General features: G+C 47.5%; 1 protein-coding gene across 6 annotated transcripts in view; it reads left to right on the top strand.

The window, feature by feature from the left end:
* Positions 1-15311, top strand: part of usp19 (ubiquitin specific peptidase 19) — a 202142-nt gene that overhangs the window by 170146 nt on the left and 16685 nt on the right. For all 6 annotated transcript variants that reach the window (XM_070895624.1, XM_070895620.1, XM_070895619.1 and 3 more), the window contains 3 exons: positions 1782-1934; positions 3285-3448; positions 7039-7217. In XM_070895624.1, coding sequence (XP_070751725.1) covers positions 1782-1934; positions 3285-3448; positions 7039-7217 — 496 coding nt within the window. The remainder of the gene's footprint in view (positions 1-1781; positions 1935-3284; positions 3449-7038; positions 7218-15311) is intronic.

Below are 15311 nucleotides of genomic sequence, written 5' to 3'. Positions count from 1 at the left end.
AAATCTGTCATAAGATTCCCTTTTTTTCTTTATCCTATCCTTGACATCCAGGGGGCTCTGGATTTTCTAGTGCCACCCTTTTTCTTTAAGGGAATGTACTTGCTCTGAACCCTCACTATCTCCTCCTTGAATGCCTTCCATTGCTCTGACATTGATTTACCTTCCAGTAGCTGTTTCCAGTCCACCTTGGCTAAATCACCTCTCAGCTCAGTAAAATTGGCTTTTCCCCAACTTTTATTCCTGGTCTACCTTTGTCCTTTTCCATAACGACCCTAAATCTAACTGAATTATGATCACTAGCACCAAAATGCTCTCCCACTGATACCCCTTCCACCTGCCCAGCTTCATTCCCTAAAACTAAGTCCAGAACCGTCCTCTCTCTGGTTGGGCTTGCTACGTACTGGCTAAAAAAGTTCTCCTGAATGCATTTTATGAATTCTGGTTGCTCTATACCTTTCACAATAATTCTATTCCACTACTATTAGTGCCCTACATAGTTTTTGCACTTCTCAGAAATTAGCCTACATATTTGCTCTTCTATCTCCCTCTGACTGTTTGTTTGGGGGTCTCTAGTAAACTCCCAGCATTGTGATCGCCCCTGTTTTGTTCTTCAGTTCAACCCATATGGTGTAATTTGATGATCCTTCTAACATATGCCTCCTCACAGCTGTAATTGTTTCTTTAATCAATACTGCGACCCCCCCAATCCTTTTTTAAACCCTCTCTATCTTGTCTGAAAAACCCTGTAACCAGAAATGTTGAGCTGCCATACCTGCCCTTCTTTCTGCCATGTCTCAGTCATAGTTATAATATTGTACTCCCATGTGTCTATCTGTGCTCTCAGCTCATCTACCTCATGCCGTAGACTCCTTGCATTGAAGTATATACCTTTTCTCACTGCCAAACTCCCTTGTCTATTTTCTAGCCTTTGTTTCCTCTGCCTTCCAAACTCGCTTATTACTTTTCTGCCTTCCATTTCCAGCTTTGCTTCTCTCCCTTCTGAATCTATTCTCAGGTTCCCATCAAGCTAGTTTAAACCCTCCCTAACAGCACTACCAACACCCCCCGCGAGGATATTGGTACCGGCCCTATTGAGGTGCAACACGTCCGGCTTGTCCAAGTCCCACCTCCCCTGGAAGCGGTCCCAATGTCTCAGGAATCTAAAGCCCTCCCTCCTGCACCATCCTTCCAGCCATGCATTCATTTGCTCTATCCTCCTATTTCTGTACTCACTAGCCCATGGTACCGGGTGTAATCTGGAGATTACTATCTTTGAGGTCCTGCTTTTTAATCTCTTTCCTAAAATCTACCTGCAGGACCTCATCCCTCTTTGTACCCATGTCATTGGTACCGATCTGGACGACGACCTCTGGCTGTCCACCCGCTCCCCCTCAGAATACATTGTTCCTTCATCATCGCTGGGGTCAAAATCCTGAAACTCTTGATCAAACAGCATTGTGGGAGCACGTTCACCACATGGACTGCAGCGGTTAAGGAAGGTGGCCCACCACCACCTGAAGGGCATCTAGGGATGGGCAATAAACGCTGGCCTTGCCAGCGATGTCCACATTCCGAGAATGATTTTTTTAATTACAATTCAACATCCGGAATCGCTTTGCTTCCTTTGTGTTGAGTCGGGCTGAGATGTGCTAAAGACCTAGGCAGCCCAATAAGGTTTCCTCAGTAGTGCTCTATTTGGTGTGGTGTTGCGCGGTGACGTTATTATGTGCATGCGGGCAGTGCGAGGCCTAGCACTGACAGCTGCTTCTCACCCACTGCAGGTACTGCCCTAACTGTAAGCAGCACAGGGAGGCATCCAAGCAGCTGATGCTCTGGTGGCTCCCCAACGTACTCATCATTCAGCTCAAGCGCTTCTCCTTCCGCAATTTTATCTGGAGGGACAAGATCAACGACATGGTGGAGTTTCCCATCAGGTACGCAGCGGCGACAATGTGCTTCGCCGCGCCTCGCCCCGTACACACCGCAGCACGCGCGCGCCTCGCCCCCTACACACCGCAGTGCACGCGCCACCACGCCCCGTATGCGGCGCGTCCCGTACACACCGCATCGCGCACACGCCTCGCCCCGTACACAACACGCGTCGCACCGCGCGCCTCGCCCCGCGTGCGCCTCGCTCCGTACACACCGCACCGCGCGTGCCTCGCCTCGCCCCGTACGTGCCACACCGCGCGCCTCGCCCCGTGCGCGCCGCAGAGCACGCGAGCGTCTCGCCCCGAACACACCGCACCGCGCGCCTCGCCCCGTACACACCACGCGCCTCGCCCCGTGCACAGCGCACCGCGCATGCGCCTCGCCTCATACGCCTAGCCCCGTACGCGGCGCGCGCCTCGCCCCGTACACGCCGCACCGCGCGCGCACCTCCTGCCCCGTCCACACCACACCGGGCGCCTCCCCCCGGACACACCGCCCCGCGCGCATCACCCCCCGCCCCGCGCGCCTCACCCCCCACACCGCCCTTTCGCCGCAGGTATATGGATCCTAATTCATCACCTTCTGCAAACATACAGCACAGAAGGAGGCCATCCTGCCCATCGTGCATGGGGTGGCTCTTTTAAAGAACGTTTTAATAAAGGCCACTTCTGTCTGCAAAGGCCCGATAGGAAATCAACCCCATCTATTACCATTGGGGTGGGGAGGGGCATCGGTCCACATTGTAAAAATATCTACTAGGTCCACAGCTCAAAACTGGCCTTGAATTCAACACTACTTTTGCAGTATGACATGTAGAGGCGTTAGGATGGCTGCTGGGGGAAATGGCACATCTATGCAGTGGGAGTGTGCTCCTGAAATTGGGGCACTGGCATAAAGTTGGGAAAATGTACCCAGAGCTGGGAGTGTTTAATGGAACACTTGTAGAGGGAGCTTTACTCTGTATCTAACCCGTGTTGTACCTGCCCTGGGAGTGTTTGATGGGGCAATGTAGAGGGAGCTTTACTCTGTATCTAACCCGTGCTGTACCTGCCCTGGGAGTGTTTGATGGGGCAATGTAGAGGGAGCTTTACTCTGTATCTAACCCCGTGCTGTACCTGCCCTGGGAGTGTTTGATGGGACAGTGTAGAGGGAGCTTTACTCTGTATCTAACCCCGTGCTGTACCTGCCCTGGGAGTGTTTGATGGGACAGTGTAGAGGGAGCTTTACTCTGTATCTAACCCATGCCCAGGGAGTGTTTGATGGGAACTCTCCAGGAAAATCGGTGAGCCAGGATCGTTTGGACATAATTTTTTGTTAAATGTTTGCCTTAATCACTTTTTTTTCCTCAAAAGAAATCTGGACCTGAGCAAGTTTTGCATTGGTCAGAAGGACGACCGACAGCCGCCTGTCTACGATCTGTATGCAGTAATCAATCACTATGGCGGGATGATTGGGGGACACTACACCGCCTACGCACGCCTGCCCAATGACAAGAACAGCCAACGCAGTGATGTGGGTGAGTCAATATTCACCAGACATTCTGCTCGTGCCATAGGCCTCTGTTAATTCCTTCCTGTGCAGCTCCCTGACTGAACGGGAGGACAGGAATTGCCTGTTACGGTTATCCCCGTCTATCGAAGGAGATTCACTAACCCTGTACCCACTGAACTGACATTTTACCACTGAACTGACAGTATATAATTTAAAACTGTTGATCTGTGGGGTCCAGTGGCCCAGTGGTTGTGTTGCTGGACTAATAATCCAGGGAGCACGGGTTCAAATCCCACCACAGCAGCTTTGAGAATTTGAATTCAGTTTTAAAAATCTTGGAAATAAAAACCAGGTAGTTGAATCCTAGTTTCGAATTGTTGTAAAAATCCAATGGGTTCACTGATGTCTCTTTCGGGAAGGAAACCTGCCGTCCTTACCCGGTCTGGGCCTATACGTGACTCTAGTCCCACACCAACCTGGTTGTCTCTTAACTGCCCTCTCGCAAGTCACTCAGTTGTATCAAAGTGCTGTCACCAGTTCAAGAAGGCCCAACACCATCTTATCTCTGGATAATGGAATATTTAGAAAGGAATTTGGCTTCTTGGAGGCTTTCAAAGAAAGGGCAGCTTCCTCGATGGTTCCTGGAGATAAAGGCATTGGCCAATGAGGTGCTGGGTGCTACAGATCAGCAGGTTCCAGTTTCAAACCCTGCCTGTGCTGAGTCTGCAGGTCTCAGCCTGAGCTGCCAAATTGAGATGCTGCAGTTGACCTTACTGCCTCTGGACCATTGAGGAGAATAGCAACAGCAGGAGGCTATTCATCATCTCGAGCTCATTCTGTCTTCCTGTTAGATTGTGGCTGATCTGCACCTCAACTATTATTTCCCATCTTTGTTCCATGTCCCTCGATACATTTACCTTTCAAAAATCCATTGATCTCAGTCTTGAAAGCTCCAATTGACCCCCGGCATCCACAACCTTTTGGGGGAGAGAGTTCCAGATTTCCACTGCCCTTTGTATGAAGAAGTGCTTCCTGATTTTGCTCCCAATTGGCCTAGGTCTGATTTTAAGGTTATGCCCCCTTGTTCTGGACTGCTCCACCATGGAAATAGTTTCTCTCCATCTACCCTATCGAATCCTTTTTAAACTCCTCAACCAGATCACCCCTTAATCTACTATACTCTAGTGAATACAAGTCGAGTCTATACGACCTGTCCTCATAATTTAACCTTCTGAACCCTTTTGTCGTTCTGGTGAAACTGCGATGCCCAAAGCTAAACGCAGTGCTCCAGATGGGGTCTGACCCAAGGCTGAACAACTGAAGCATCACTTCCTTCACTTTGTATCCAGCCCCCTTGAGATAAAGGCCAATACTCCACTAGCCTTTTTGATTGTACCTGTCCACTGGTTTTGAATGATTTCTGTACTTGGACTCCCAAACCCCTCTGCTCCTCTGAGTTCACAGTTTCTCACCATTCGGAATAAAACCAACCCGAGTTTGCAGTCTCGGTTGGTGCTGTGTGTGTGCAGGTGTTGGGAGCGTATGATCGGTTGTGGTTCCGCCCACTGTCCGCAATGCCATCGCTCACTCAGCCAACACTTGAGCAATGGTCACACGGACACTCTGGGAGGGCTTCTGTTCCCTGGAACTTTACCCCGTCAGAGGTCAGGAGAAATAAGAAGTTAAAGATAACACACACATCTATGCCAAAAATGTTGGAAATGGAGATTTTTCTTCCCTCATGCAATGAGTTATACCTTGGGCCACTTTAACCCAATGGCTAGTTTGTGTGTTTGTCCCTCGTGTAAAGTGCAGCGGGGTGAGAATTCCTCTTGTTTCTATGTGTAAATGAGTTGAAGATTTCCTTGGTTCATTATTTCGGGGAAGCTTCATTCGCAATGACAGTGTTTGGGTTTTCCCAGAAATACTGAACTGAGAAAAACTTCATGATCGGCAGTTCCAGCGTTGCAACCCGTGATGACCAGAAGGATTCTCTTCCCCTTCCCTCAGTGTGTCCCTCGGATCACTCTGTCATTAATTAGCGAACTCGGGCTGGTTTTATTCTGAATGGTGAGAAACTGTGAACTCAGAGGAGCAGAGAGATTTGAGAATCCAAGTACAGAAATCATTCAAAGCCAGTGGACATGTACAATCAAAAAGGCTAGTGGAATATTGGCCTTTATCTCAAGGGAGCTGGATACAAAGTGAAGGAAGTGATGCTTCAGTTATTCAGCCTTGGATTTATGAAGGGGAAATCATGCTTGACAAATCTTCTGGAATTTTTTGAGGATGTAACTAGTAGAGTGAACAAGGGAGAACCAATGGATGTGGTGTATTTGGACTTTCAAAAGGCTTTTGACAAGGTCCCACACAAGAGATTGGTGTGCAAAATCAAAGCACATGGTATTGGGGTTATATACTGATGTGGATAGAGAACTGGTTGGCAGACAGGAAGCAGAGAGTCGGGATAAACAGGTCCTTTTCAGAACGGCAGGCAGTGACTAGTGGGGTGCCGCAGGGCTCAGTGCTGGGACCCTAGTTCTTTACAATGTACATTAATTATTTAGATGAAGGAATTGAGTGTAATATATCCAAGTTTGCAGATGGCACTAAACTGGGTGGCGGTGTGAGCTGTGAGGAGGATGCTAAAAGGCTGCAGGGTGACTTGGATAGGTTAGGTGAGTGGGCAAATGCGTGGCAGATGCAGTACAATGTGGATAAATGTGAGGTTATCCACTTTGGGGGCAAAAACAAGAAGGCAGAATATTATCTGAATGGCGGCAGATTAGGAAAAGGGGAGGTGCAACGAGACCTGGGTGTCATGGTTCATCAGTCATTGAAAGTTGGCATGCAGGTACAGCAGGCGGTGAAGAAGGCAAATGGTATGTTGGCCTTCATAGCTAGGGGATTTGAGTATAGGAGCAGGGAGGTCTTACTGCAGTTGTACAGGGCCTTGGTGAGGCCTCACCTGGAATATTGTGTTCAGTTTTGGTCTCCTAATCTGAGGAAGGACATTCTTGCTATTGAGGGAGTGCAGCGAAGTTTCACCAGACTGATTCCCGGGATGGCAGGACTGACATATGAGGAGAAACTGGATCAACTGGGCCTGTATTCACTGGAGTTTAGAAGGATGAGAGGGGATCTCATAGAAACACACAAGATTCTGACGGGACGGGACAGGTTAGATGCGGGTAGAATGTTCCCGATGTTGGGGAAGTCCAGAACCAGGGGACACAGTCTAAGGATAAAGGGTAGCCCATTTAGGACTGAGTTGAGGAGAAACTTCTTCACTGAGAGTTGTTAACCTGTGGAATTCCCTGCCGCAGAGAGTTGTTGATGCCAGTTCATTGGATATATTCAAGAGGGAGTTAGATATGGCCCTTACGGGGATCAAGAGGTATGGAGAAAAAGCAGGAAAGGGGTACTGAGGGAATGATCAGCCATGATCTTATTGAATGGCGGTGCAGGCTCAAAGGGCCGAATGGCCTACTCCTGCACCTATTTTCTATGTTTCTAGCGATTGTCGTCACTCTGCCCCTGTGGGCAGCAGGAGTTGTGGTGACCGACTCCGCCTCCAGGCTGTGAAGTAAGTTTGCACATCTCTTTCCTGCGCAGGTTGGCGCCTCTTCGACGACAGTACCGTCACGACGGTCGACGAAAGCCAGGTGGTGGCGCGACATGCCTACGTGCTGTTCTACCGCCGCCGCAATTCCCCGGTGGTGAGACCTTCACGGACGAGAGTTGCTACGCGGGGAGCGGAGTGCACGGCGGAAGCGGAAGGAGCAGCCTCCCAGGTTTGTAGAGAGGGGGGAGATCCCCGGCCCTAGCTCTTCAATCTAGTGTGACGAGAGAAGCCGTGTATTGTTTTTGTCGTCTTATCTCACGACTGATACAAAACTTACCAAAGTGCTGGGTGCAATCGCTTTGTTCCCTCCCTCCCCTGCGTATTCAGGAATGTGCTGATATCCGATTGCCGTTTCAGTTGACCTGCCAGTTAACAGCACGTTCTGCACAGGCCGCTAAGCTGTTACTCTCCCTCAACATGTTGCGTAATGAACGTTTTTTTCCTTGAGTTGGCCAAGGTGTTTGCGGTGACAGTCGAATGAAATATGTTGCACCTTCCACACACTTTTGTTCAAGGTGACTTGCTCTGCTTGTGAAATTGCCAGGTCGGCTCGTTTTATGACCGCATCACTGAAACAGTTTGAAATGCATTGGTTCCCCCCGAAGGATCATTTATTGCATTACCTGCTGATTACATCCTATCTGAGAGTACCTTCGCCTTAATGTAAGTCCATTTACCCTCCCGGAGATGGATTAGCGTCCCAGGAAGACGCGTCGGCTTATGACAATCCCCTGTCGTTACTCAGTGTCCTTGCATGGACACTCCCCAGCAGGAATCACTGGGTAGTGATCAGAAACTCTTGTTGTTCACCAGCCCAGTGAAGGGCAGGGCAAGTGTCGGAGCTCCTACTGCACCGACCATTACCAGCTAGCCCAGCACAGCCTGACCAACTTCGCTCTCCCACACATTTTTGCCACGTTGGAGTCTGTTGGACTTGGTGTTGTGGCTAATCTCATCCGCTGGACTCGACACACAACAATTACATTTCTGATGTGACGAGAGTAGGATAGAGCAGCTCAAGTTATATTCTCTTGAACTGAGGAGATTGATGGGGAATTTGATAGGTGTTCAAAAGAATGGGCAGTGTAAATGGATTGCTTCCATTGATCGTTCCATGGAAGGTACAAGATCATGATCTCAAGATCAGCAATGGGTCGGGATTAGAAGAAGCTTTTTACCACCAGTTATGGGAGTGTAAAATGCTTCGCCAGAAGAGGTGATCGATCAGAATCAATCACAGCATTCAGAAAGGTATTGAATAATTCAAGAGTGTAAAATGGAATGGGAGAAGGCAGGAAAATGGGACTGGATTAAAATCAGCCTAGGCAGGAGCGACCGAATAGCCTCCCCATGTGCTAACATTTCTGTGTATTTGCTGCAGCAACTTTCAGTGGATTTTTGGGGGAATGTGCGTGCTCCCGAGTGTCTATATAGTATCCTGTGAGTATGAGGGAGAGGCAGGGGGATTACTGGCTGGTTAGTAGGAGTGTGTCTCATTAGCCCCCCAGTGGTTGAGCTTCAGTAGTCAGCATTGAGTGCATGTTTTCTCCATACCCATGTGCTTTTGCTTTTGGGTCTTGTAGATTCCCAAACGTTAGCCATACCAGGGAGGTAGGTTAGATGTTGGCCTTTGACCTCTAGCATCTGAGGTCAAATCAGACTGAAACAACCTAGCCACCGACTCCATCTCTCTCCCTAACATCTGTCTGAGGCTAAACCAGACTTTTCGTAACCTTGGTGTCATATTTGACCCTGAAATGAGCTGCTGATCACACATCTGCGGCATAACTAAAACTGCCTATTTCCACCTCCGTAATATCACCCCTGCCTCATTCCATCCGCTGCTGAAACCCTCATCCATGCCTTTGTTACCTCTACACTTGGCTATTCCAACACACTACTGGCTGGCCTCCTACATAAATTTGAGGTCATCCTAAACACGACCAGCCGTGTTCTAACTCGCACCAAGTCCCATTCTCCCACCACCCCTGTGCTCGCTGACCTGCTTTTGCTCCTGGTTAAGCCATGCCTCGATTTTAAAAGTCTCAAGCTTGTTTCCAAATCCCTCCATGGCCTCGCCCCTCCCTATCTCTCTAATCTCCTCCAGCCTCAACCACAGCCTACCCCCCGCGCTCATCTAATTCTGCCCTTTTGAGCAGCCCTGATTATAATCGCTCCACATTGGCGATCGTGCCTTCAGCTGCTGAAGCCCTAAGCTCTGGAATTCCCTCCCTAAACCACTCCGCCTCTCTGCCTTTCCTCCTTTAATACACTCCTTAAAACCTGCCTCTTTACCAGGCTTTTGGTCATCTGCCCTAATATCTCTTTAAAGAACATAAGAAATAGGAACAGGAGTAGGCCATACGGCCCCGCAAGCCTGCTCCGCCATTCAATAAGATCATGGCTGATCTGATCATGGACTCGGCTCCACTTCCACGCCCGTTCCCCATAACCCCTTATCCGCTTATCGTTTAAGAAATTGTCTATTTTTGTCTTACATTCATTCAATGTCCCAGCTTCCACAGCTCTCTGAGGCAGCGAATTCCACAGAGTTACAACCCTCAGAAGAAATTTCTTCTCATCTCAGTTTTAAATGGGCTGCCTTTTATTTTAAGATCATGCCTTCTAGTTCTAGTCTCCCCATCACTGGAAACATCCTCTCTGCATCCACCTTGTCAAGCCCCCTCATAATCTTATGCGTTTCGATACGATCACCTCTCATTCTTTTGAATCCCAATGAGTAGAGGCCCAACCTACTCAATCTTTCCTCATAAGACAACCCCCTCATCTCCAGAATCAACCTAGTGAACCTTTTCTGAACTGCCTCCAAAGCAAGTATTTCGTTTCGTAAATATGGAAACCAAAACTGCATGCAGTATTCCAGATGTGGCTTCACTAATACCCTGTATAGCTGTAGTAAGACTTCCCTGCTTTTATACTCCATCCCCCTTGCAATAAAGGCCATGGTTCCATTGGCCTTCCTGATCACTTGCTGTATCTGCATACTAACTTTTTGTGTTTCATGCACAAATACCCCCGGGGCCCGCTGTACTGCAGCACTTTGCAATCTTTCTCCATTTAAATAATAACTTGCACTTTGATTTTTTTTCTGCCAAAGTGCATGACCTCATACTTTCCAACATTATACACCTCCTGCCAAATTTTTGCCCACTCACTTGGCCTGTCTATGTCCTTTTGCAGATTTGTTGTGTCCTCCTCACACATTGCTTTTTCTCCCATCTTTGTATCGTCAGCAAACTTGGCTACGTTACACTCAGCCCCTATTTCCAAGTCGTTAATATAGATTGTAAATAGTTGGGGTGCCAGCACTGATCCCTGCGGCACCCCACTAGTTATTGGCTGCCAACCAGAGAATGACCTGTTTATCCCGACTCTCTGTTTTCTGTTAGTTAGCAAATCCTCTATCCATGCTAATATATTACCCCCAACCCCATGAACTTTTATCTTGTGCAGTAACCTTTTATGTGGCGCCTTGTCAAATGCCTTCTGGAAGTCCAAATACACCACATCCACTGGTTCCCCTTTATCTACCCTGTTTGTTACATCTTCAAAGAACTCCAGCAAATTTGTCAAACATGACTTCTCCTTCATAAATCCATGCTGATTCTGTCTGACCGAATTTTGCTTTTCCAAATGTCCTGCTACTGCTTCCTTAATAATGGACTCCAACATTTTCCTGTGCCTTGGTGTCAAATTTTTGTCTTCTAACACACCTGTGAAGCTCCTTGGGACGTTTTGCTATGTTAAAGGCACTATATAAGTACAAGTTGTTGTTGACTTCTGGGATCTGATGTCAAATCAGTCCAGGTCCAACGGGCCGAAAGCCTCCTCAGTCTGCAAGGGTGCTATGTAGCATGAGTTTGGGCCTTCTCCATTGAGTTCCTCATGGGTTTGAGCCTGCAACACAAAACTGTCCTTAATTTGGCAATTAATTGGCATTCTCACGCAGAGAAAGCACAGGATAGCTGGTGTGGGAAATGGCAAAATGCTACTGTGGGGTGGGGAAGAGAGAATCTCTTGTAGCCATAGAAATTTACAGCATGGAAGGAGGCCATTTCAGCCCATGGTATCTGCAGCGGCTGACCAAAAGCGATCCAGCCTAATCCCATTTTCCAGCTCTAGGTCCATAGCCTTGTAGGTTGCGGCATTTTAAGTGCATGTCCAGGTACTTTTTAAATGTGAGGGCATCTGCCTCTACCACCCTTTCAGGCAGTGAGTTCCAGACTCCCACTACCTTCTGGGTGAAGAAATTCCCCCTCATATCTCCTTTAAACCTCCCCCCAATTACTTAAAATATATGCCCCCTGGTTGTTGACCCCTCTGCCAAGAGAAACAGGTCCTTCCTATCCACTCTATCTAGGCCCCTCATAATTGTATACACCTCAATAAGGTCTCCCCTCAGCCTCCTCTGTTCCAAAGAAAACAGACCCAGTATCTCCAATCTTTCCTCATAGCTAAAATTCTCCAGCCCAGGCAGCATTCTGTAAATCTCCTCTGCAGCCTTTCCAGTGCAATCACATCTTTCCTGTAATGTGGTGACCAGAACTGCACACAGTACTCCAGCTGCGGCCTAACCAGTGTTTTATGCAGTTCAAGCATAACCACCTTGGTCTTGTCTTTATTCGTCGAGGCATGGAATACAAGTATTCCATATGCCTTTTTAACCACCTTATCTGCCTGGCCTACTACCTTCAGGGATCTGTGGACCTGCACTCCAAGGTCCCTTTGTTCCTCTGCACTTCAGTGTCGTACCATTTAATGTGTATTCCCTTGCCTTGTTAGAGCTCCCCAAATGCATTACCTCACACTTATCCAGATTGAATTCTATGTGCCACTGTTCTGCCCACCTGACCAGTCCATTGATGGGGTAGAACAGAAGGAGCTTTACTCGAACGGGTTGTGCTAAGCTTGACCTGGTAACTGGTAACGCTTGACGCTGACACTGGGTGCCTAACTGGAAGACTTCCATTTACCAACTATTTTCAGTTGTGTATGAACCAAAATCAGGCATTTTATATTAAAAAAACAAAAGGTCAAATTTGCATTTCATCTCAAGAGTGCGTTGCAAATACACAGAACAATGGGTAGGAACACACACATGTTGAGATAGCATCTAGATGCTAGAGGTGTTTATGTTGGGATCTTGTAGGAACAGGAGGAGGCCATTCAGTCCCTCGAGCTTGTTCCACCATTCCATCCGATCACGGCTAATCTGTATCTTAACTCCATCTACCCACTTTGGTTCCGTAACTATTAATACCCTTGCCTAACAAAAATCTATCCCTGTTTTGAAATTTTCAGTTGACCCCCAGCCTCAGCAGCTTTTTGGGGAGAGAGTTCCAGATTTTCACCGCCCTTGGTGTGAAGAAGTGCTTCCTGACATCATCCCTGAACGGCCTGGCTCTAATTTTAAGGTTCTGCCCCCTTGTTCTGGACCCCCCCCCCCCCCCCCCACCAGAGGAAATAGCTTCTCTCTATCTACTCTATCAAACCCTTTAATCATCTTAAACACCTCAATTAGATGAACCCATATTCTTCTGTACTCGAGGGAATACAAGCCCAGTCTGTGCAACCTGTCCTCGTAATTTAACCCTTTTAGCCCTCGGTATCATTCTGGTGAATCTGCGCTGCTCCCACTCAAAGGCCGATGTATCCTTCCTGAAGTGCGGTGCCCAGAACTGAACACAGTTAATCCAGAGGGGGAAAACCAGAGCTTTATAAAACTATAATGTAACTTCCAACCCTTTGTATTCCAGCCCCCTTGAGATAAAGGCCAACAATCAATTCACCTTTTTCATTCTTATTTGTTCCTGTCCACTAGCTTTCAGTGACTTCTGTACTTGGACCCCTAAATCTCTCTGCTCCCCCACAGTTTCTAGCTTCTCACCGTTTAGTAAATACTCTGATCGATCTTTCTTGGGTCCAAAGTGGATGACCTCACACTTGCCCACACTGAACTCCATCTGCCACAGTTTTGCCCAATCACTGAATCTATCAATGTCCCTTTGTAACTTTCTGCTCCCATCTGCATTACTAAGTATATATAGTACCCTGAGAGTATGAGGGAGGGGCAGGGGGATTCCTGGCTAGTTAGAAGGAGTGTGTCCCATCAGCCCCGGTGGCTCAGCTTCAGTAGTCAGCATTGAGTACGGGTTTTCTCCACACCACAGATTTATCAAAGGCTAATCACGTTTGAGAAATCTGTTTTTTGAGGTTATAACCAGCACAATAGATAAGGGGGAATCAGTGGATGTGGTGTATTTGGATTTTCAGAAGGCATTCGATAAGGTGCCACACAAGAGGTCATTAAACAAAATTAGGGCTCATGGATTAGAGGTAATATTCTAGCATAGATTGAGGATTGGTTAATGGACAGAAAACAGAGCGTAGGAATAAATGGGTCCTTTTCAGGTTAGCAGACTGTAACTGGTGGGGTGCCGAAAGGATCGGTGCTTGGGCCCCAACTATTCACAATCTATATCAATGATTCGGATGAGGGGACCAAATGTAACATATCCAAGTTTGCTGATGATACAAGGCTAGGTGAGAATGTAAGTCGTGAGGAGAAACTTCAAGGGGATCCGGACAGGCCAAGTGAGTGGGCAAGAACATGGCAAGTGGAATATAATGTGGAGAAATGTGAAGTTATCCACTTTGGTAGGAAAAACAGAAAGGCAGAATATTTTTAAATGGTGAGAGATTGGGAAATGTTGGTGTTCAGAGGGACCTGGATGTCCTTGTACACAAATCACTGTAGATTAACATGCAGGTACAGCAAGTAATTAGGAAAGCAAATGGTATGTTTCTCTTTATTACAAGAGGATTTGTGTACAAGAGTAAAGACGTCTTACTGCAATTATAGGGCCCTGGTGAGACCACACCAGGAGCATTGTGTACAGTTTTGGTCTCCTTACCTAAGGAAGGATATACTTGCCATAGAGGGAGTGCAACAAAGGTTCACCAGACTGATTCCTGGGATAGGGAGGATGTCTTATGAGGAGAGTTTGAGTAGACTAGGCCAGTATTCGCTAGAGTTTAGAAGAATGCGAGGTGATCTCATTGAAACATACACAATTCTTTCAGGGTCGATGCAGGGGGAGGATGCCCCTTGGCTGGAGAGTCTCGAACCAGGGGTCACAGTCTCGGGTTACGGGATCGGCCATTTTAGGACTGAGATGAGGAGAAATTTCTTCACTCAGAGGGTGGTGAATCTTTGGAATTCTCTGCCCCAGTGGGCTGTGGAGGTTGTCGTTGAGTATATTCAAGACAGATTGATAGATTTTTTGATATTAAGGGAATCAAGGGGTATGGGGATAGTGCAGGAAAGTGGAGTTGAGGTAGAAGATCAGCCATGATCTTCTTGAATGGCGGAGCAGGCTCAAGGGGCCAAATGGCCTACTCCTGCTCCTATTTCTTATGTTCTGTTCTTAAGTTTGACATTCAATCAGGTGACAAACGAATACTGTCCCGTATGGTGCAGTTGCTCTGGTGTTGGGTCTAATCCACTAGCTAACCTGGGGCAATGCAGCAGCCTCTGTGGGCAACACAACAGCCCGTTGATTGTAAATTTATTTAGGGTGTGGGAGCTAGAATGTTTAAGTAAGCCAGATTGCTGTAGGAACACGAGCCAGTTTTGCTTGGTTAGCACAGTTGATAAAGCCAAACCTTGTAATGTGCTGCCGATTGGAAACTGCAACAACATTGAAACTTGTACTAAAGCAGCCTTGTAGACACTGAGAAATAGTTTCATTTTCATGATTCTTTCTCTAACTCATTGGCTTCACACTCGTTACTTTGAAGGACTATCCCAGGATAAAGCCCCTAAAATTGCCTTGCCCTTGAGTCGTTGCGATTAAAAATTTAACTTAAACTTTTTCAAAAGGAACTTGGCTGGCCTCCCAGTTGAACAGCTATCTTCATGCTGTTCTGAAGCTGTTTTGCTGAAATGACATCTTGCTGTTCCACCTTGACTCCCACCGCCAGCTCTGTGGAAAGGTTAGTCTTTAACGATTTAGAAACGGGTAAAGGGACCAAGACCCATAAGTGCAGGACACCAGTGGGGTGAAAGAATCGGAGAGAGGACTTTGTCCTTCAGTGACACTGTACTTGGGTGTTTGGAAGTTTGCAGATAGTTGGAGACTGCAGGAGATGGGGAGTTCTACAATTTGGAGTTGCTGAGAAAGTATGAGGTAGAGCGATAAGTCTTGACATCAACAAGGTGAGGATGAAGATTGGTTTTTAT

This window comes from Pristiophorus japonicus, chromosome 12, assembly GCF_044704955.1.
Source record: "Pristiophorus japonicus isolate sPriJap1 chromosome 12, sPriJap1.hap1, whole genome shotgun sequence".
In the NCBI taxonomy this organism is placed as follows: domain Eukaryota; kingdom Metazoa; phylum Chordata; class Chondrichthyes; family Pristiophoridae; genus Pristiophorus; species Pristiophorus japonicus.
This window is presented reverse-complemented; position numbering and strand designations above follow the sequence as displayed.